This window comes from Leptonychotes weddellii, chromosome 9, assembly GCF_054177405.1.
Source record: "Leptonychotes weddellii isolate Sample4059 chromosome 9, ASM5417740v2, whole genome shotgun sequence".
NCBI lineage: Eukaryota > Metazoa > Chordata > Mammalia > Carnivora > Phocidae > Leptonychotes > Leptonychotes weddellii.
In genome coordinates, this window is record NC_138377.1 from 124048319 (window position 1) to 124072062 (window position 23744).

Here is a 23744-nt window from a genome sequence, read left to right on the forward strand (position 1 = left end):
CTATAGCTGGATCTCAGGATCATCTGAGGCTGCCCCAGCTCTTCAGAACCAAGAGAGGTTCCTCTGAGTTTTGCATTTCATATCCCAGCAAGATGCTAAGACTTCTCAAGATTGGGGCCGGGGGAGAAATCCTTTCTATTTCTCAGGCTCCTCTCTGTGTCCAGAGGTGTTGCTTACAGTCTCTGCACCGCGCTACATCAACCCAGACTTGAAACTCAACGCTTTGTGTTCCCTGAAATTATATTCTTTTACTGAAGTAGCAATGAACAAGTTTTTTTTTTTTTCCCTAAAGATTTAATATTTTCTTCTGAAGGAGGGACATTTTGTTGCCGATGCACAGCGAGTAACTTAAAGATTCGCCTTAGATAGTTTTGCTTTCTGGAGACTTCTTTGTGATAACTCAGCACTGGGCATTTCTCTCTGTCTCTGCTTCTAGCTCCTCTTTTCCAACCACTCTCCTGCTCCCCCCACTCAGCTTTGTATTTCTTCTTTTTTCTGATATGGAGCTACCCCACCCTCTTTGGCTCCTCTTGACTTACATACATACCCCAGTCAGGTGCGTCATAGACCAAAGCCCTTTGCTTTGATGGAATCTCCTCTCTGCCATCGAGGATCTATAGAAACAGAAGTAGCCATCTGTCCTATTATATGTAATTAAGCCCATTCGCTAACTTGTGGTCAGAATGCTAAATGGTATTTGTCGTATGGTTCTGTGGCCCTATTCTTAAAGGAATTTGCCTTTGTCATATTTGTTTTTATTCCAAAGGTGTCCCTCAGCCTAATATAACTTGGTTGAAGAGAGGAGGATCTCTGAGTGACAATGTTTCCTTGCTTTTCAATGGATCCCTGTTGTTGCAGAATGTTTCCCTTGAACATGAAGGAACCTATGTCTGCACAGCTACCAATGCTCTTGGAAAGGCAGTAGCAATGTCTATACTGCACCTGCTGGGTAAGTGTCAGATTCTTCGGGTTCAAGTGCTTCCTGTAACACGTACAAGCAGGCCCCCGTTTGGTCGATCCTGGAGCCGAGGAGTAAACAAGATGGACATTAGATGGTTTTAACCGTGCCTTGCCACATACAAACGAGCACTAAAGCTGGCATTTCGTCCTACCCAGGTCTTCTCTGAGAAGGCTGTGATTTTCTTGCTAATACTTCTCTTCCCAAGAACCTACACTGGCATATGGTCTTCTGCCTAGAATAAAGACCCTTCATGTTCTGCCTCTATATTTGCATATCTGCTGACCCCAACCCCCAGCCCAAGCTAGCAGTGAGCTCTGTTCTAGTGAACATGGTTTCCTGCCCTGTGATCTGACAGACTCCCCTGCCCACATGCTGTTTCCGTGGAAGTATCACCTCCAGGCACACTGCTCTTCAAAGAAGAGAAATGTAGGGCCAACTTCTGTCTCTTACAGAAGAATACCTATCTCCTGGGGGAACCCCCTGGATTTCATTTGACCTCTTTTCTCTGGTCGAACCACCTGGTATCTGATTAAGTCCAAACACACGTTGTTCTCCAGTTGTTTCCTCTTTTACTTATATTTCCTCAGCTAAATTGTAGGTCCTTTAATTATAGAGATCATGTGTGATTTTTTTTTTTTGCAGTCCTGAGGATATAATATAGTATAAGGCACACAGTAGGTACTCAATAAATACTAATCAGTTGAGTCTTAGGACACCTTACAGTTGGGTCAGTAATGTCATTTGGAGAAGCTCATTACAATGTGCCCCTTGGCCCAGGATGACAAGCTGCTTCTGCTATCTGTAGGGATAATTTCTGGAGTTCAACAAATTTTTGTCACCAAAATGGGCTTTAAATTGTTGAGGTTTTAGGACTCGGTAAATGATACTCCTCTTTCCCATCAGGGTTTGGAACCAATTGAGAGTTGATGACAGAAGTCAATCAGATGGACGTTAGGGATCATTTGTTATTCTTCTTTGTATCTCCAGCACCTAACACAGGTGTAATCAGTGTTAAATAAGTGTTTCACAAATGAATGAAATTGAGTTGTTGGCAGACCTGGTATGAGATTATTACAGAATCCACTGTGGAATCAAGAGGATGATGGAAAAGAGCCTTCTCCATGGCTTTTCTTGTTGGCAGTTAGAGGTGCCCGGGGACATGCACAGGTGGGAGATGCCAATGTGGGGAGTTAGAACAGTTGTCATGCACAAAACACTTTGGTGTTCATTAACTCCTCTGATATTTACAAGAGCACAGGGTTGGGGCAGTCATTTTTAATCCCACTGCATGAATGAGAACTAAAACTCACAGAAAGTTTTCCTGGAGCCCAAATATATAGCCTTCTCTTTGAGCGTTCTTCATGCTACCCCTCCTGGACCATCAGTGATCAGGAAGGCTCTGGTGTACCTCCGTGTGGCCCTTCCCAAAGAGTCCCCATGGTCTTCTAGGATCTTGGAATGGAAGATTTTCAACTGATGGGCTTGGCCAAGCCTGTCTGATTCTTGAATGCCTTCCCCATGCTCTGAGAAGTGCCAGCCTTATTCCTTGCTTCTGCTCGTCTCCACTCATGAAGCTGCATGGCCATCTCAGCCTCGCCCCGCACACCTCTTCTCTCAGGAGTACCTCCCACTAAGCAGCTCATGACTTTGCTTAAACTGACTGAGGAATCAAGAATGTCTTACATGACACAATGCACGGCATTCTTCCACCGCCCTGCTCTTAGAGCTTCACGGTCTTCCTGAAAGCCCACACTCCCCACCACGTGAGGTGCTCTGTGAAACCTCACTCATTCTCCTGCTGCCAAGGCTCCTGTTAAGTGGAAGAGCTCTACTGTTCTCAGTGGACTCCTCCAATCCCTTCTGGAATTTGGTGAATCTGTTTTTTCCCGTCTTATTAAGCTATAAACTCTGAAAACATGCACAGATACCACGTGTTAGCAGAGTTGCTCTAACTAGACCCCTATAGCACCCACACACCCAGACCCACATGTAACTCCCAGATCTGTGTGAGCCTGAGCATCCAGGACAGAGCATTTCTTTGGAAAGAGCTGACTTCCTAGTAGTTGTCTTCTTTAAGAACACCCAGGCTGGGACAAGAATTAGATATTGTTTAACTGGAAAACAAGGGCTCCTTTTTTCTTTTTTCTTTTTTTTCTCAGAACAAAGACGTTTGGACAGTAAAAGCATATTTCCCAAGGACTATAAAAAGCATATGCTCCAGGCATCCAACGCCGGAACCAACAGCAATGACCCAACAGGAGAACCCCGACCTCCAGGTCAGAGATTCTGACTGTTTAGGGATTTGCCATTTGTGAGGCATGTGCAGGGAAAAGGATTTAGCTACAAGACTCCATGTTTTGCACTTCTCAATAATTAAAATTATTCCTAGACATTTGGCCAGCTTTTCCCTTGCCCTCGGTCTTCTGTGGTTCAACTTGTTCCTTCCATATTGAAACATTTTTGAAAAAGAAATCACTCCTGAGGAAGCCCGCAGAGCCCATATCCTAAATGTGCATCATTATTTGTGATAAAACAGGGATTGGCTTTCCAGTTTTAAAACTATTGCCAACTTGGCAAATATTCACAGAGGGAAGATTTGCTGAGTTCTGGAACCAATTCTTTCATTTTTCTCTTTTCATAAGTTTTTTCCCCTATACTTATTAACTTTGTTATGCATTGCTGTCTGGTCAGGAGAACCTAATCTAAGTATTTCAAGCTGGCAAAACTCTTTAGGAGGCCAAGGGAGAGACGTAGAGTTAAGAAAATCAGAAATGCTGGAATCACAGGGAAAAGGTACTGATGATCTCAGATTCTTGTAGCTCAGAAGTGAGTAAGTCACAGAAGGATGCAGAGAAGCTCCTATTAGATTTCATGCTTTATTATACCTCCTATACAGGAACAATACTGGCTACATCATTTTGACCTTTTAAATCTTGAGCAAATACCTCTCCTTTGCAGAACATATCCCAAAGGATAACTCTGCAGGTAGGGATTCTAGAAATGTGGTTCCTAGGCTCCCACCTTCTCAGATGCAGGGAGAGCATAGAAGAGGAAAATAGTGTTGGGCCACCAATCAAACAGTCCAGCTCATGTTATTTATGACTTCACTCTCCAGGAGTATTTATGTATTTCTTCTCCTCTGCCAGACATAAAACTACCATTATAAAATGCACTATTATCCATTCATTCAGCCTTTGTCTTAGTCTGTTTGGGCTACTATAACAAAAACCATAGACTGGGTGGCTTAGCAACAACATACATTTATTGCTCTCAGTTCTGGAGGCTGTGAAGCCCAAGGTCAAGGCACCAGCAGATCAGGCGTCTGGTGGGGGCCCACTTGCTGTATCCTCACGTGGCAGAAGGAGTGAAGAAGATCCCTGGGTTCTCTTCTGTAAGGACACTAACCCCATTCCTGGGGGCTCCACCCTCATGACCTCCTCACCCCCTGAGGGCCCCACCTCCTAAGACCATTTCATTGGATGTTAGGATTTGACATATGAATTTTGGAGAGACACAAACATTCAGTCTATGGCAACATCCAACAAGTGTTTGCCCAGTGCTTTCTCTTGCCAGGCTGGGGGTACAGAGGTGAGCTAGCCCTTGGGAAGCTCATAGTCTCTACAGGGAGTCAGTCATGTAAACAGGTATTTTGAAGCCAGATGACAAGTGCTGGAATAGAAGGATGACCAAGTCCACTGGCAGCACTAAGGAAAGGGCCCACGTCTCTCTGGAGAAGACAACCCCGTTTTCACGTGGGCCATGATGTTTGTTCTGGGAAGAGGAAGAAGAACATTCCAGGCAGAGAAACAGATGTGCAAAGGCAGATAGGAATTCCATGTGGAAGGGAACATGAAATCAAGGAACTCCCTCAAATCAATTAATTTAAAAATTGGATATTCATGAGGCTGAAACTGCTGGGAAAGTTGAAGCCTTTGGAATATTTAAACATTTGGTTTATCAACACTGCCTTTCTTGTTTGACCACCTCCTACACACACACACACACACACACACACATACACACACACCTGCACACACCTGCACATACATGTGTACACATTCTGGAATACGCCAGACCTTCAATGGATCCCTACCTTAGCATTTCAAAGACACTCCTTTATTAATTGCACAAATACTTCTTGAGTACCTAATCTATAACATGCCCTGTCCCAGCAGTGGGCAGGACAGAAGAGCTCCTCACCCTCATGGACTTGGCATTCCAGTAGGAGAGAGGGACAGTAAACAAGGAAACAAACATATATTTCCCTGTGGCAAGTGCTATGAAGGAAACAAAATGGGGTGATAGCATAGTGATTGTATGCAGCCACTTTGGAGAAGAAAGTCAGGACGAGCCTTCTAAGGAGGTGATAGCTGAGCCCAGACCTAAACAATGAGATAGAGCCATCCGTGCACAAAGATGAGGAAGGAGCATTTCTGGCAGAGGGACTAGTGAGTGCAAAGACCATAAAGTGGGAACAAGCTTAATGTGGTCAAGAAACACAAAGAAAATTCATGTGATGGGGGCACTGTGGGGGAGAGGTGGGGCGGGGGTATGAAATGAAGTTGGAAGGTGGCTGAGGACCATATCATTCAGAGCTTTGAAGGTCAAGGTAAAGACCAGAGTTTACTCCTGTTTCCCCAGCACCATTGGTTGAAGAGACTGTCTTTTCCCCATTGTATATTCTGGTTTCCTTTGTCATAAGATAATTGACCATATAAGCATGGGTTTATTTCTGGGTTTTCTGTTCCATTCTATTGATCCAGCTGTCTGTTTTTGTGCCAGGATCATACAATGCAAAGAATGAAACTCGACCATGTTCTTACACTATACACAAAAATGAACTCAAAATGTATTAAAGACCTAATTGTGAAACCTGAAACCATAAAAATCCTAGAAGAGAGCACAGGCAGTTGTCTCTCTGACATTGTCTGTAGAAACATTTTTCTAGATATGGATCCTCGGGCAAGGGAAACAAAAGCTAAAATAAACTATTAGGACTACATCAAAATAAAAAGCTTCTGCACAGTGAAGGAAACAATCAACAAAACAAAAAGACAACCTACCGAATGGGAGAAGATATTCACAGATGACATATCTGATAAAAGGTTAATATGCAAAATATATAAAGAACTTATACAACTCAGCACCAAAATAACAAATAACCTGATTAAAATGGGCAGAGGACCTGAGCAGACATTTCCCCAAGGAAGACATACAGATGGCCAACAGACACGTGAAAAGATTCTCAACATCACTCATCATTAGGGAAATGGAAACCACGGTGAGGTATCACTGCCCACCTGTCAGAATGGCTAGAATCAAAAAGACAAGAAATAGCAAGTATTGGCGAGGATGTGGGGAAAAAGAAATTTTTGTGTACTATTGGTGGGAATATTGGTAAATTGGTACAGCCACTATGGAAGACACTATGAAGGTTCCTCAAAAACTTAAAAATAGAACTACCATATGGTCCAGTAATTCCATTATTGGGTATTCATCCAAAGAAAATAAAAATACGAATTTGAAAAGAAATATGCACCTCTATGTTTATACCAGCATTATTTACAATAGCCAGGATATGGAAGCAACCCAAGTGTCCATCAATAGATGAATGGATAAAGAAGATGTGATACACACACACACACACACACACACATACACACACACACACACTGGAATATTACTCAGCCATAAAAAAGAATGAAATCTCGCCATTTGCACAACGTGGATGGACCTAGAGGGTATAATACTAAATGAAATAAGTCAGACAGAGAAAGACAGATACCATATGATCTCACTCACATATGTAATTCAAGGAACAAATTAACAAAAAAAGAAATAAAAATAAAAAAACACACTTTAAAATACAGAGAGCAAATGGATGGTTACCCATAGGCTGGGAAGAAGATTGGCCAAACATGTCTGTTGAGGAACTTATATCTAGAATATATAAAGAACTTCTACAAGTCAACAATGAACTCTCCCCTCCCCCCCACAAAACAACAGGCAAAACACTTGCACAGACAGTTCACAAAAGAAGATATACAGATGGCATCAGGGAAATGACAATTAAACCCACAAAGAGATACGATTCCACACTTACTAGAATGGTGAAAACTAAGACTGACAACGCCAGATTTGGTTAAGGATGTGAAGCTACTGAAACTCGTATGCATTGGTGGTAAGAGTGTAATCTGGTACAACTACTCTGGAAATTTGTGTGGTAGTGTCTAAGAAGGCTAAGCATGCACCTACCTTTGACCCAGCAATTCCACTCACAGGTATTTACCCAAGAAAAGTGAAAACTTGTTCACAAAAAAATTTGTACAAGAATGTTCACAGCAGCCTTCACTTCCTAATGGCCACCAAAAGGAGAATAGATGAACTATGGTATATTCATACGATGGAATATTATTCAATAAAAGAGAATGGGCTAGGGCGCCTGGGTGGCTCAGTTGGTTAAGTGACTGCCTTCGGCTCGGGTCATGATCCTGGAGTCCCGGGATCGAGTCCCGCATCGGGCTCCCTGCTCGGCAGGGAGTCTGCTTCTCCCTCTGACCCTCCTCCCTCTCATGCTCTCTGTCTCTCATTCTCTCTGTCTCAAATAAATAAATAAAATCTTTAAAAAAAAAAAAGAATGGGCTACGCACAGCAATACAGGTGAATCTCAAAAATGTTATGTGAAGCAAGTGCAAAAGAGTACATGAATGAAAGCCAAGAGCAGGTGACACTAATAATGGGTACTGATGGAAATGAACAAGGAATTGCCTGGGTGGGAGAGGGGAACTGATTAAAATAATCCAGATGAAACTAATTGATTAAAATAATTTAATTAAAGATTAAAGTTGATCAAATTAGGAGGAAACTTTTTGGGAGATGAAGTGTTTTATATCTTGCTGTGGTTCATGGTTACAAAAGTAGATACAAGTGTGAAAACTCATAAAACTGCACACCGGATTTCTGAGCATTTTATTGTATGTGAATGACACCTCAATTAAAACAAAAACCACACATATTTTTAAAGAAATATATGTGTTTTCTGCCTTGAAGTGTCAAGGCGTCTTTGTGAAGTATGGCATAGTAGAAAGAGTTAGATGTGGAGTTTGACAGTCTTGGGTTCTAGATGAAGAACCTTGAGCAAGTCACTTAGCTTTTTCCCACTTCTGCAAATAAAACTGGTCTAATTCACAGGATGGTCATAAGGATTAGGTGAAAAACTGATGGCCAAGTATCTAAAATTCAGTACCCCTCACCTGGGAAGTTCTCCATAAACCCAGCTATTTAAAAAAAAAAAATTGTTTCAAATAAACTGTAATCCTGGGGGCCCAACTAAAAATATGTACAGTTCTGCTTTGCAGAGGATGCCATATGCAACTTAAGACAAAAATTCAAAAATCAGAAGGAAAATCTGGAAAACAATAAGTTAAAGAAATCGCTCTGCTCTGTGAGGGAGTCTGTGGACACAGCTGGTAGCTATCAATTACTTGTGATTGTGACGGGAAAATCTGGCACCTTCTGTGGTCACACACAAATCTGTCATCATCGTATTGTACCTCGTCTTTTTACCAAGTGTCAAAAAGGAAGGGAAAGGCTGTTTGGAATGAAGACTAAAATTAAAAAGCCATAATTACTGGAGGTGGTCAGCTTCAACTTTGCTAAAGGAAACTCTCATTTTTACCTTCCCAGATGTCTCCATGACAAATTATTTATGCAGTTCCAGGAGTAAGTTGAAGTTTAGATAAGAATTAATGGAAAAGTAAGAATGGAATGAAATGCATTTTTAACCTGACTGCTTAATCCCTGGTCCCTGCTAAACGGTCTTTCATTTCTCCGCCTGGCCTACATTTGAGAAATAGAACCTGTGAGAGCATCCCCTGGAGACACCCTCCTCTCTCGTCCTCTTGGCTCTGCTTGGAGAATACTGAGGAGCCAGCCCACTGCACGGAGCACCTCCTCCCTCTTTCTGGGATTTTTCTGGCAAGTCCGGCTGGCCTCCAATAGCACCTCTCCCAGACTGTGGTCCAAGGGCCCCAAGCTGGCCACCATTCCCACCAGTGAGGACAATAAGTCAGTGGAGGAAACATGAAATGTAAAGGAGGCCTTCCACTAGGTGATGGCGTACTCTCCGAGTGCTTCTCAAAGAAGCAGATGGGCAGCCAACCAGAAAACAGCTCCTGGTGGTCTGTGGCCATGTCCCTTCCAGCCCCATCATCATATCTCATTCAGGGCTGTCATGACATTTCATTTCCTTTCTGCAGAGCCTTTTTGGGAGCTCAGTAACTGGACACATTGTTCTGCCACCTGCGGCCACTTGGGAGCCCGAGTCCAGAGACCCCAGTGTGTGATGGCCAACGGGCAGGAAGTGAGTGAGGCCTTTTGCCAACACCTCCCGAAGCCGCTGGCTGGGTTTCAGCCCTGTAACATCCGGGACTGCCCCTCAAGGTACGTGTGGTCACTCTTCGTATCAGTACCAGGTTTTTGCTCGGGTTAGAAGGCATGGTAATTTGGATTTCCCAATGCAATCACTGTGGTATGTACAGTGTGTACTCTGCATCGGGCATTTTGCTAAGTGCTTACGTGGACCACTTCACCATCACCTTGGAGGTACATGTTGTTAGCTTCCTATTTCACAGGTGGGAAAGCACCCTGAAGCTGCCCAGTTACAAGGGCCAGAATTCAAATCGAGATGATCTGTGTTCAGAGCCTCCGCTCTTGACCGCTACCCGCATCTGTTTCCTACACTCACAGGGTTATCTGGTCCTTAGTAGAGCTGGTCCCGTGGGTTTGCCTCGAGATGGCACAGTGGGCCAGCATCACTGGAGGTCCCGTTCAAAATGCCATTCCTTAAATTCCACCCCAGAGGTCAAAACCATTCATAACCTTTCTAGGTAATAGATAGAAATCAATAATTTAAAAATGTCCAAAATCAAACTCATGATCTCCACCAAACCTGGTCTGTCCCCAGGCCTCCAGATCCAGTGACTGCATCCCAGACGCCCCTGTTTCTCTCACTTCCATCCATTCTTGTCCAGTTCCTCCGTTCCCCCGGGAGCTCACGCCATCAGGTTCCTCATGTGGACGGCTCCAGGATCCTCCTGATTCCTGTCTCCCTCCCTAGAGTGCTCGTCCCATGTGTAAACAGAGTCGTCTTTGAAACACAAATTCACCGAGATGCCTCTTTGTTTAAAACCTTTCAAACACTTTGACAAAGGCCGAAAATCCCTAGCACTGGGAACACGTCTGTCTCGCTTATTTTGTTCACCCCGTGTCTAAACCAGTGCCTCACACACCCTAGTGCTCAGTGCGTATTTGCTGCCTGACTGAATTCTGGAGCGAGAGAACAGAAGTCCCTCTGTGCTTGTGCCTCAGGCTGCCATTCTGTCCCAGCCTGGTTATCTGATCTCCACTCCATGCTGTCTTTTTGTCTCTGAGATGTGTCTTTCTCCCAACTCAGAGCCTTTGCACATGCTATTCCCTCTGCCTAGAACACTGTTCCCTCTCTTTCCACTTAGTTATTTCTGTTCATTTCTTTTCAGGGAAACTATCCCTAACCTTCCCCTCCAAGCTCAGCCAAGCTCCTGTGCTGTATGTGTTTCATAATTTGTTACCATTCGTGTTCATAGCTCTTACCATGGTCTGTCTCACACTAGACTGTCCAGCCCAGGAGGGTAAATCCACAGCTGTTTGCAGAACACTTTATTCCCAGCACTTAGCACAATCTCTGCCCCCATTATGCACCCTCCACAGATATGTGTGGAGTGAACGAGTGAATGATTGAATCACAGAGTCCCTAGCAGGTAACTGACCAAATGGCACCATAATCCCCAGTAAAATAAAATAAAATAAAAATAATAATAGGGCGCCTGGGTGGCTCAGATGGTTAAGCGTCTGCCTTTGGCTCAGGTCATGATCCCAGGGTCCTGGGATCGAGTCCCGCATCGGGCTCCCTGCTCCTTGGGAGCCTGCTTCTCCCTCTGCCTCTCTCTCTCTCTGTCTCTCATGAATGAATAAATAAAATCTTAAAAAATAAAATAAAATAAAAATAATAATAACAGTAGCATTTCTGGAGCACGACTGAGATGGATACTTCGTTAGAGAGTTCGCTGCCCTCGCTCAAATGCCCACGCTAATCTGCTGACCTGGGCCTTGGAGAGGAGTGGGAGACAGGGTCACCCTGGCAAACAAAGCAGATACCTGGGAGCATGTTCTCGCAAGGCTGTGGCTGTCGGTGGCTGACATGTCTCTCGGTACCCGTCCTGTGCTTCAGAGGAAGGTCTTGCGCTGAGTCATCTGTCCCTGGAGAAGCAGCGAACTGATGCTACAGTAACTCGGGGGAGCTGGTTATGCCAATTCTTGATTCTTACAAAGTGGAGACAAATGTATCAGCTGCCGTGTTTATTACATATTCTCCAGCTGTGCACCTGCCTAGGATAAGCGGCCATCTACTTTCACACCTACGAGAGGCACCTTGAAGTCTTGTAACCCTAGGGCTCTCGCACTGAGGGTCCTTCATCTCTCTATGCTGTGGACGCCTCTGGTTTCTGGAGAAGCCTGGGGATCCGTTCCCAGGACGAGGGTTTTAAATCTGTAAAATAGAATACATTCGATCACGAAACCAGTAACATTGAAGTACAGCATCATCATGTTGAAAAATGATGATACGGTAATAGATTTGCCTCTCTGTTGATACACTAATATCGAGCAGTACGTTAATTTTGAAGTGGTGATAAATATAAATAACTTTTTGAGATGCCTTCCACAATTGTAAGGTCATGTAAAAATATCTATGGTCTCCATTGGTAACAAAATCACAGACAGGGCTAATACTACTGTGTTTTCTGGCTGACATTTTTATAACTAAAGGAACACTACATTTCACTTGTAGCTCAATGACAACGAAGAGGTAATTCTTTTTTTTTTTTTTTAAAGATTTTATTTATTTATTTGAAAGAGAGAGAATGAGAGAACACATGAGAGGGGGGAGGGTCAGAGGGAGAAGCAGACTCCCCGCCGAGCAGGGAGCCTGATGCGGGACTCGATCCCGGGACTCCAGGATCATGACCCGAGCCGAAGGCAGTCGCTTAACCGACTGAGCCACCCAGGCGCCCCAACGAAGAGGTAATTCTTTGCCTGTCCAGGTCCGCCGTCTCTTGGAGCACCCTAGAGCTCAGGTTAGGAGCCCCTGCTCGGTAGGATCCCAGCAGAGCTTGAACATCCTCCATGATAGAGCACTCAGTATCCCAAAGGTGTCCAGCTCCGAGCGTTCTCTGTCATGAAAGTGGGAACTTAGGGTCAAATAAACCCGGTATCCAACCCCAGCTCTGTTGGCTTGTGGTTATGTGACCGTAACCGACTTATTTACCCCTTTGGACATTGGTTTCTTCCCTACAAAGAATGGGAATAACATGTAAACATCTCCCAGAGCAAATAGCACATAGGTGCTTTAAAAATATTTTCTTCCCTTTGGTTTCAGTGAGCTGCAATCCACCTTTTTGAGATTTCCGCCCAATTTTCCCCTAGCTGTGCTCTCTGGGGCCCCGCCAGTGCCAGCTCTCATATCCTTGCAGACGGCCCGGCCCCACCCCTGTGTTCCTTGTCTCTCCCTGGTAATTCTGTCGCTCCCCTGAACAAAAAGGAAATCTGAGCAGAGAGCCAGGAGTTATCGGCGCTGCGGTTCATTCCCCTCGAGACATGTGACGGCCCCCAGACGCTCACAATGTTAGCATCGACGTTCAAGACACTCCCTGCAGGGGCTGACATTCCAGTCCTCACTGAGCTGCTGTAGTTTTTATTCCCAGGTGGTTCACGAGCGCGTGGTCCGAGTGCTCTGTGTCTTGCGGCGAAGGGTTCCACAGTCGGCAAGTGACCTGCAGACGCACCACAGCCGATGGCACTAGGCAGGTGATGTCTCCGAGAGCGTGTGCTCCCCGAGAGCGGCCTCCGGGAAGAAGGCCGTGTTCCGGTCATCCTTGCGGCCAGTGGGTCGTTGAGCCAGGGGGCCAGGTACGGCGGACAGATCTAGTGCTTTGACAGTAATGTAATCATATATGTATATATTTTTTTAATTTGGGGGGAAACATCTGATTGATCTCTGAAGTGGATGGATGTGTCTGACCTCAAGGATTAGATGTGGAAATCACGGTGTCTCTGTCTTCCAGTATAAAGGTGAACCAAAGTTGGCTTCTTTGAATAGAGTAGTTCGGTGACAGAAGTTCCAAGATTGGCTGGTCTGGGGCAGAAGGAGTAAGAGCAGGCTTCGAGAAGGGAGCAGAGGATCATTAGTAATATGGGCACAGAAGTCTCATAGCCCGTATCCCAAACGCCACCTTGAACAACATTATAAGTAAAAAATATTTGGGAAAAAAAAGTCTAAAGAAATGTCTAGGAACCTAGTTAGTCTACTAGGGCTGCCCCGTAACAAAATACCACAGACTGGGCGCCGCGGAGAGCAAAAGTTTATTTTCTCACAGTTCTGGAGGCTGGAAGTCCAAGGTCAAGGTTCTGTCAGGGTTGGTTTTGTAAGACCTCACTTTCCCTCTTAAAGACAGCTGTCTTCTCACTGGGTCCTCACATGGACTCTTCTCTGTGCAGAGAGAGACTGAGAGAGAGACTTCTGTCTCTTCCTCTTCTTGTAAGGACACTATTCCTAGCAGCTTAAGGCCCCACCTTTATGACAGCATTTCACTGTTAATACCTCCTTATAGAACCTGTCCCCAAATACAGTCACAATGGGGGTTAGGGCTACCACATACAAATTTTGAGGGGACACAGTTTGGTCCATAACATTCCGCCCTCTGCCCCCTCCCCTAAATTCATGTCCTTCTTGTATACAAAGTACATTCATCCCATCCCAATATCCTTAGAAGCCTTGACCCATTCTGTCCTCAATTCAAATCCAAAGTCTCACCAAATGTCATCTAAATTAGGAATGGGTAAGAAGTGAGCCGTCCTGACGCAGAATTCCTCTCTCCCTGTGAACCTGTGAAGGCAGACAAGTTACATACTTCCAAAATACAGTGATGCGACAAGCAGAGGACAGACGTTCCCTTTCCAAACCAGAGAAATCAGAAGAGGAAACGGGCGGTGGGTCCCAGTCAAGTCCAAAATTTAGCAGGACTAATTCCATTAGATCCTAACACTTGGAGAATAATCCTCTTTGGCTTGACGCTCTGCCCTCCAGACCCACCAGGGCAGTGGCATTGCCCCATGGCCCCAGACAGCAGCCTTTCCCACGTGGCTCTTTGGAGGGGCCCTGCTCCTGAAGCACTAGGCGGGGGCAGCGGGGCCCGCGGAAATCGAGGGAACAGCCTCCCCCTCCCCCGGGGCCTGTCCTGGGAGCGGCATCCCTGGTGAGCTCTGAATCTGGGGTCATTCTTCTCTCTTCCTGAAGGATAAAGCATGTTTGCAGCTGAATGGCTTTATCCCATCCTGTAGAATCCACAGTTTCTAAAGCCTTCCTTAACTGGGTCCCTTCAGTGTCTCTCCTGGTACAATCCTATCTCTATTCCTGGCTTCCGCTGGGATGGCTGATTAACTCCATGGGGAATCTCCTTATGGAGTGATTGTCCAGCCACACCATTCGTGTTCCTTCCAGAACATACTTTCTCATTCTTTGAAATATGGATGGACTGAGAATTTTCCGAATCCTCCAGTTATGATTCCTTTTTGTTTAATGATTCCTTCAGTTTATCTGTCCACTCACATTCTGCTGTAAGCACTAAGGGGAAGCCGGGTGGCACCCTGAACACTTTGCTTAGAAATCTCCCCAGTGAAATACCCAGTTTCATCACTTGCAAGTTCTATCATCCACAAAACACTAGAACACAATTCGGCCAAGTTTTTGCCATTTTATTTTTTTTTTAAGATTTATTTATTTATTAGAGAGAGAGAAAGAGTGTGAGTGGGGGAAGGGGGGAGAGGGAGAGAGAGAATCTCAAGCAGACTCCCCAGTGAGCACAGAGCCCAACTCAGGGCTCGGTCTCATGACCCTGAGATCATGATCTGAGCTGAAACCAAGAGTTGGAAGCTCAACCAACTGAGCCACCCAAGTGCCCCAAGTTTTTGCCATTTGAGAAGGACGATCACCTTTCCTTCAGTTCCCAGTAAGCATGTTCCTTACTTCTACCTGAAACCTCTTCAGAGTCCTCTTAAATGTTCGCATTTCTAACAACGTGCCCTTCAAGGTAGTCTAGCTTTTTCTGGCATGTACCTCAAAACTCTTCCAACCTTTACCCATCACCCAGTTCCAGAGCCACTAACACAGTTTTAGATATTTGTTCTAAGATTAGGACCAAAATCTATATATCTGTATTAGCCAGGGTCCTCCAGGGAAACAGAACCAATAGGGTGTTGGGGTGTGTGTGTGTCTGTGTGTGTGCATGAGTTAATGAGTTAATGCAGTTATGGAGCTTGACAACTCCCAAGAGCCGCAGGGTGAGTCAGGAAGCTGGAAGATCCAGGACGGCTGAGTGTGTCATTCCAGCTCAGAAGCCAACAGGCTACAGACCCAGGAAGAACCAGTGTTTCAGTTCAAGTCCAAAAGCAGGAAAAAGCCAATATCCCAGTTCAAAGACAGTCAGTCAGGAGGAATTCCCTTTTACTTGGGGAGGAATTCCCTCTTCCTTTTCTGGGGCCTATTCAGCCCATCAACTGATTGGGTGAGGCCCACCCACATTAGAGAGAACAATCTGCTTTCCCTCGAGTACTGATTTAAATGTTAATCTCCTCCAGAAACATCCTCCCAGAAGCACTTGGAATACTGCTTGGCCAAATATCTGGGCACACCATGGCCTAGCCAAGCTGACACATAAAATTAACCAAAACAGAACCCGTAAAGAGAAATAGAACACACTGTTGAAACATGTAAAGAAAAAGTAGGACAAATAAAGGTATTCTCCGTACTGTAAAGATGTCTGCTCCCTTAAATGAACTGAAACACATAATAGAATTCCAACAAAGACTACAGTAGAATTCTTTTTTTGGAACTTAAGGTAATTCTGACATTCATGTGGGAGAACAAATGAGCACAGGAAATTTTTAGGAAAGACAACTTTTAGAGGGGTGGACAGACCTTCTTTAGCTGATGTTATCTGATGTAAGTAAAATAATGTAGTGTTGGTGCAGGAGTAACCCTGAGTCATGCAGTGAAATGAGAGGACAGACCCGTGTTAAGTGGTTTTAAAGTTCAATGGTAATTAACCAAAACGGAAGAATGGTTTAAAAAAATAGTGTTAAACTACAATAGGTTTTTTGAAGAAATTAGAGAAGATCTAAATGAATGGAAAGACATCCCATATTTATGGATCAGATCACTTAATGTTAAGCTGACCATGCTTTCCTAATTGATCTACAGATTCAACACAATCCCCGTAAAAATCCCAGCTGGATTCTCTGCAGAAATTGACAAGCTGATCCTAAAATTCAAATGGAAATATAAAGGACCCAGAATAACCAAATCAATCTTGAAAAAAGAACAAGGTTGGAGGGCTCCAACTTGTTGGTTTCCAAACTTACTACAGAGCTGTAGTAATCAAGACAGTGTGGTGCTGACAGGGGATAGACATATAGGTTGCTGGAATAGAATTTAAGGTCGAGAGAGAAATTTCTAGATCTGTGTCAGTTGGTTTCATACGAGGGTGACAAGACCATTCATTGGAGAAAGAATAATCTCTTTGACAAATGGTGCCGGAAAACTGGATATCCACACACACAGAAAAATGAAGTTGGACCCTAGCTTATGCCATATGCAAAAAATTAACTCAAAGTGGATCAAAGACCTAAATTTAAGAGCTAAAACTATAAAGCTCTTGGAAGAAATGTAGACATAAATTGTCATGCCTTGGATTAGGAAGTGGTTTTTTAGATATGACACCAAAAACACAAGCTACAACAACAAAAAGTTACATTGGGCAATGTAAAAATTAAAAGCTTTTGTGCTACAAAGGACGTGACCGGGAAGGTGAATGAAAATAGAACCAGTGTGATGGGAAAGGCCTTTTCAAGCATTAAACAGAGTATAAGGAAAAATTAATATGTATTATGACTACATGAAAATGTAAGAACCCCATGTCAGAAAAAAATTTTTTTCTTTAATTGAACTCACCTTAACTCACTTTTGCTCAGAGCAGGAAAACCCAAAGTTGGCAGTTGCTTATGGTTTTAAGCAATGTCATTTCTGGACCGAAGCCCCGTCAATTACAGACTGACCCCGTCCTTTTCCCTTCTCCCCAGAGATGGTCTAAGTTTCGGGGGGCTGGAGGGGGAAGTGGGGGAGGAAGATGCTCAGGTATCTTCCTGGCTCTGAGGGAGGGCTGTCTCGTCCTCAGAGCTGCACTCCCATCCTCCCTGACTTCCCCTGGGGACCACCAGCTCCCCCTCAGTGCATGACCTTGGTACCACGGCAGGCGTGAGCTCACAGGTTGTTTATGCTGCGCTGTGCTTCTGTTCCAGTGTCCAGCACGTTGCCTGGGTCGCACTGGGAGGATGCAGCGGCAGTATGCAGTTTGTCAACATCACAACAGCTCTGACCCCCGCTGTGATGACAGAAGGAGGTACTGACTCGGCCCAGAACCCTCTCTTGCCTCAGTCCGTGGTTGTGACTGCCTGAAAATGGAATGACTTCTCCTGTCCCCTGCCTTTCACAATTGACAGTTCCTATCCAATGATGATTTCTTATAGTACCATCCTCGACAGTATACATTATACTGAAATATTAATTAATATGCACTATTATAATTACAAGTTATTTGGTCGTTAAACATATTTAGAGAGGGACACCCCAAAGAGAAAAAAAGAGTAGCCTTGAGGACAGATATTTTTCCCTCTATATACAAAGCTGGTCAAGCCTAATGATATTTAAGTTTACAGATTAAATCTTCCTAATGTTTTCAGTGGATTGCTGTATTCCTCTGTCTAGAAACTGTTTGTTTTTTTTTTTTTAAGATTTTATTTATTTACTTGAGAGAGAGCATGAGAGAGAGAGCACAGAAGGAGAGGGAGAAGCAGGCTTCCCACCGAGCAGGGAGCCCGATGCGGGACTTGATCCCAGGACCCTGGGATCATGACCAGAGCTGAAGGCAGACGCTTAACCAACTGAGCCACCCAGGCGCCCCTAGAAACTATTTTGATGAAGATGTTGGCACAGCAGTGTAGCAGAGAATGAAACAAGCTTTTACCTCGTAAAGGGGCTTAAACTCGAAAAGAGTTTGCTTTTCTCTTGTGTAGGAGTCAAAGCTGGTGCTCGGTTTGGGGTAGAGGGGCGTTCCACGAGGTCACCCTGAGACCCGGGCTCCTTCCACCTGGCGACTCCGCCGTCCCAGAGGAGCGCGCCCCAGCCAGCGGGGTGTGGGGAGAGAGCCAGAAAGCACACTAATGAGGGAATGTGGAATTCTCCCACTCTCTTCCTGTGTGACCCGGGCTACCCAGCCTTCTGATCTGCAAAACGGGGTATTACTGTCCACATAAAATTATGGTTGCGAGGTTTTGAGTAGTTGGCTTAGTGTGAAAGCACCTAAGCAGCCTGGGTCATAGAAGATGCTCGAAATATGGCTCCCTTTCCCTCCTCCCCACCCGGAGTGTTGCCAGAGAAAATGAGATGACCTTGACAGTTGGCTCAGTTTCCATTTTGAGCCTTCAGTAGGGTTTGGCAATGTAGAATCTTCTGTGTTTCCTATTCCCCACAACACAACTCAAGCCAGAACTATTTTCCTCAAGTGGAAAATGGAACTGCTGCCCTCCTTCTCAATAGGCAACCTAGTTTTGTCTTTTGCTGAGAAGATAGAGACCACACACAGACTGCTATGGATCACCCCAGATGTTTCACTTTGCATTCTCAAAGATAGACTTCCGACACAAACGCGTACGTGGACTGAGCTTTCTTTTTTAACATACTGATGTACTTTTCTGAAACTTGCTTTTTCTCCTTATCAATACATTATAGACTTTTTCCCCATCTTAGTACCTAAGATGCACTTTGCTCTTTTTCATTGTTGTATTTAACATTATTACCTCATTCCATTGCTGATGGACATTTAACTTTTTCATGAACATTATATGGGTTTTCAGTCTTTAAAAATTGTGCCCATCTGCAGGGTGAAAAATTACATCCTATTGTAATTTGTACTTTTCTGATTACTTTTTTTTTTTAGAGAGAGTGAGCGAGAGGGACAGCACATGCACATGCTCGCAAGCAGAGGGGAGAGGCAGAGACAGAGGGTGAGAGAGAATATTAAGCAGATCCCCCCTCAGCGTGGAGCCCAACACAGGGTTCAGTCTCACGGCCCTGAGATCATGACCTGAGCCCAAATCAAGAGTCAGACGCTCAACCGACTGAGCCACCCAGGTGCCCCTCTGATAACTTTTTATATACCTTTTGGCTCCTTGTAATATTTTCTCAAACCCATCTACTTTTTTTCCATCTCTACCACAATTACCTGTAGCCAAACCATCCCAGCCTGAGCGGTCCTTTCCAAAATCAAATCTGATCATACCACCACCACCACTTTAGAGACCTCACTTGCTCTTTGGAAGAAGGGTGACCAAAGTCTGTAATGTGACCTAGAAAATGCCACACGGTAAACACTTCCCTCCCTTTATTTATTTATTTTTTAAAGAATTTATTTATTTATTTTTAGAGAAGAGAGATTAGAGAGAGAGGGAAACCATGGGGGAGAGGCAGAAGGAGAGAGAGAGAGAATCTCAAACAGACTCCCTGTTGAGCGAGGAGTCAGACACGGGGCTTGATCCCACGACCCCAAGACCACCACCTGAGCTGAAATCAAGATTCACACACTCAACCGACTGAGCCACCCAGGCACCCCCTTCCCTCCCTTCACAGCCGCATCCCAAACCTCACACCCGCTCACTCTTGGCGCTCCAGCCATGGTGTCCTTCCTTCAGGACCCACACTGGACGTGCCACATGCTTTCTAACCACTGGCAGCGAAAACAAGAAGCAGAAATATAGTGGAGAGGATAGAAGCATGGAAGGATCTATCAGGAGGCTCAATACATGGCCAAATGGGGCTTTAGAGACAGAGATGTGGGGGTTCCTGGGTGGCTCAGTCAGTTAAGCATCTGCCTTCGGCTCAGGTCATGATCCCAGGGTCCTGGGATCGAGCCCCACATCGGGCTCCCTGCTCCACAGAGAGCCTGCTTCTCCCTCTCCCTCTGCGCCTCCCCCCTGCTTGTGTTCGAGCTCTCGCTCAAATAAATAAATAAAATCTTTAAAAAAAAAAAGAAAAGAAAAAGATGAACTGAAAACGTCAAAAATGTTTAAAAGAAATAGAAGAAGAAAGATTCCCTGGGAGGGGCCTGGGGGGCGTGGAATTGTGACAGAGAGGGTGCGAATTAGCCGGGGAGCGCGGCACACATACAACTCGGGGCCCCGAGGCAGCGCTTCCAGACACAGGGAGTTTGCTTCCAAAGCGGTGATTCCTTGGAATTATCTGGGACGTTTCTTTACAGTAAGGATTCTCGGTCCTTGCCTGGGACTACATGAATGGGAATCTTTGGGAGTGGAGCCTGGCCATCTGCATCTCTTTAAAGCTGCCGGGCCCTTGGGATGACGGTCAGGCTCGGAATCTGTCCGCTGGAGTCCGTGGTTGCATCTGGCTGATGGGGAAAGGGGTGGTCTGAGGTAGGAGAGGAGTTCGACTGAACAGTGATGAGACATTGGGGAGACTAGGAGAACAGGGGGACTTTGTGCCTTTTGGTGCCGTGTCCGCTTTCATGTTTTAGACAGGAGAGCATGTGAGCCGCGCATGCACACGTGTGCACAGTGCTGGCGCCCAGACTGTGTCCCCCTAGCTGGGGCATCCCCGTCCCCAGGCCTGTCCCTGGCCAGGAGGACGTGGGATGCTCTATGCTGGACCGACCGACCTTTCTTTCACCAGGTCCTCGATGACCAGCCTCTGGATCTGCAGCTGCAGCATTGATCTCTAGCCCCCTGTGTCCTGTCCTCTTTCATAAGCTCTGGGGCTCCTTCTGACTTCCCACTGGCCCTGCCTTCCATCAGAACAGAAGGTAGCCGTGTTAGTTAGGGTCCTTTGGGCTGGAAACAACAGAGTTGACTCGGAATGACATGCATAAAAGGTGGGCGATTTCTTATTAAGACGGGACCACCCAACACTCATGCACAACAATTTGGTATCCTTTTAAAATACATTTTTTGTGTGTTCTGTGAATATTCAATTTTTTCAGTAGAAAAAGCTCATCTCTGCATGGGGGGGATGGCTGAGGAGTAGTGGGTCTATGCTCAGTTGTCCAAAGCAACTACACTTTTGGCCGCTAGGATTCATACCCACTGGGGAAAACGAAAGCCCTGTAATTAATAAGCTACCCTCCTCTTCTTCGTAAAATCCTATAGTTTGGTGTGACCCTGTTGTTCAAATAAACCTTTTGATGGCGTCTCCCCCTACTGGCTACTCAGAGTACTGCTTCCAACTGTCTAATAACTTCTCCCTGGAGCCGCTCAGGTTATGACGTTTTCTCCATCTTACTATATTTCCAGTGGCATTCCTACACTCCTTATAGATCATGTGCGCTGGTAAGGAGCCTCTTACAGGAACACAAAAATGCCCCCAAGAATCCAAAGGGAGAATGCCATCAGACCGCAGGAAGGACTGTGACCAAGAAATGAGAAGTCATTGGGGTTCCCCCCCCCGCCCCGGTCTCTGCAGCTCTCTGTGTTTTGCTTCCTTCTTTGTTATTTTCCTGAATTTTTTTTTTTCTAGTTCTCTGGCCCGTGTGGCAGAATATGGCCAGCACTGCTCCAGCCTTCATGTTTACAGGTCTTGTTCCAGCAACTTCCAAATTCCTGAAAGAAAAACAGTTATTGAACCAGCTTGGTGAAGCTAGGGCTGTCTTTCAGTCGCCTGTGGGGTGGGAGACAGTCCCGGGTAGTACAGAGAAATCTCCCAGGACCCCTGCCACAGGGAACAAGGGCATTTTCCCCAAAGTGGGTCCACCAAGCTGGCTCTCTCTTCTAGACTAAGTATCTTCCAAAGTCAGAGGGCGCAAAGTCAGAACTCTGTTCTGTTTGAAAGGGTGAGGAACCAGAGATAGATCCCTGCCCCCAAACAGTCTTTATTGACTCTGACTGTGAGTCATGGTGTGGCCTAACTCTGTTAGAGTGCCGTCCCTTCGCAGACGAGCTCGCTCGCACACACGTTTACTCTCACACCCGAATCTACCCCAGGTGCTTCGATAAACACAACCGAACGTTTGTTAGCAAATCTGAAGCGGCTGATTGTGAGCCATTCCTCTCTTCCTTGCCTAAACTGACCTGCTCTGGCTTATCAGGACAGTGCATCCTTTGGGGTGCGTGTCTTGACTCGGTGTGGAAAGCGAGTGGAAACATGTGGTTTGCTTGCCTGTCCTTGTCACGACTGCGTCACCAACCACGCGCCATGCAAATCATACACCTGACGAATAGGGTCCTAACCCGGAAGCCTTTAGTGTACTGAAAACAGAGTTCGCTGGAAGGCTCATCCCAGCAAGAAGTGACACCCTGCTTCTCCGTTTTCCAGTTTGTTTTTTTCCCTTGTTTTTTCCTTTTTTTCTCTTTCAGACCCGCCTTGAGGAGGAACTGCTCGTCGGGGGCTTGTGACTCGTGTTGGAGCGCAGGCCCCTGGAGGCCCTGCACGGCGGCCTGCGGCCGGGGCTTCCAGTCTCGGAAAGTCGACTGTGTCCGCACGAGGAGCTGCAGACCTGTGGCGGAGAGACACTGTGTGCAGAAAAAGAAACCAGCTTCCTGGCGGCACTGCCTTGGGCCTCTCTGTGATAGTACGTAGCCCTCTCAGGTATCCCCACCGGCGGCAGCCCTGCCCCAGCCAGGCCCCGGGGGCGCTCACCTGGCTGACCGGCCATTCGGGACGCAGGGGACATCCTGGGACGTTGGGAGATGAGCAGCTTTGCTGTGGGTGGGCCTCGGCGTTCTCAGGAGAACCAGCTGGGTGTCGGCGGAACTGGCCATGACGGACTCCCCTTCTGCCCAGAGGGAGGTCTCGTCTGCTACCATAGGGATTCTTTTCCTTTTTTCCTGTTACTATTTTTTTAAATTTATTATTATGTCCAATTAGCCAGCATATAGTCCATCATTAGTTTTTGATGTAGTGTTCAACGATTCACGAGTTGTGTAAGACACCCCGGGCTCATCACCACACGTGCCCCCCTTAATAAAAATTTGACATAGGTGTTTATATTAGTATTATAATATGATATTATATATATTAATTGTAATATTATATATGTTCATATACACATATATTTTATATTATTATGTATATTATAATCATTATCTTATTTTTACAAAACTTCATCATAAATATATTTTGCTAGGGAGCAGGTCCCTCGCTTTTATCAGTTTTCCAAGGGCTCCTCGCCCCCGCTGTTCTCAGCACTGAGAGGAGGAGTGTGGGCCAGAAGGGCCGGGAGGCCCCGGAGAGCAGGGGCAGGCCACTTGGCCTGGCTGAGAAGTGAGCCCCGTGTGCTTCTGGCTCTCATGCAGGGCCGTGCCTCCAACCCAAGCCTAGTGGGGTTGCTTGTCAATGTTTTTTTATTTGAGTCCGGCTGACGCATGACGTTGCAACAGTTTCAGGTGTAAGACGTAGTGATTGGACAACTCTCTCTGTGATGCTGGGCTGCCCACAAGTACAGCTGCGACCCATCCCCACCCGCCCCCACCCGTCCCCAACCGTCCCCACAAGTCCCCACCCGTCCCCACCCGTCCCTACCCATCCCCACCTGTCCCCAACCATCCCCACAAGTCCCCAACCATCCCCGCA

General features: G+C 45.8%; 1 protein-coding gene across 1 annotated transcript in view; it reads left to right on the forward strand.

Moving 5' to 3' along the window:
* The window catches only part of ADAMTSL3 (ADAMTS like 3), a 235757-nt gene that overhangs the window by 209264 nt on the left and 2749 nt on the right, over window positions 1-23744 (forward strand). The window contains exons 22-27 of the mRNA XM_081831893.1: window positions 767-949; window positions 3121-3237; window positions 9220-9403; window positions 12760-12964; window positions 17411-17511; window positions 22529-22743. Coding sequence (XP_081688019.1) covers window positions 767-949; window positions 3121-3237; window positions 9220-9403; window positions 12760-12964; window positions 17411-17511; window positions 22529-22743 — 1005 coding nt within the window. The remainder of the gene's footprint in view (window positions 1-766; window positions 950-3120; window positions 3238-9219; window positions 9404-12759; window positions 12965-17410; window positions 17512-22528; window positions 22744-23744) is intronic.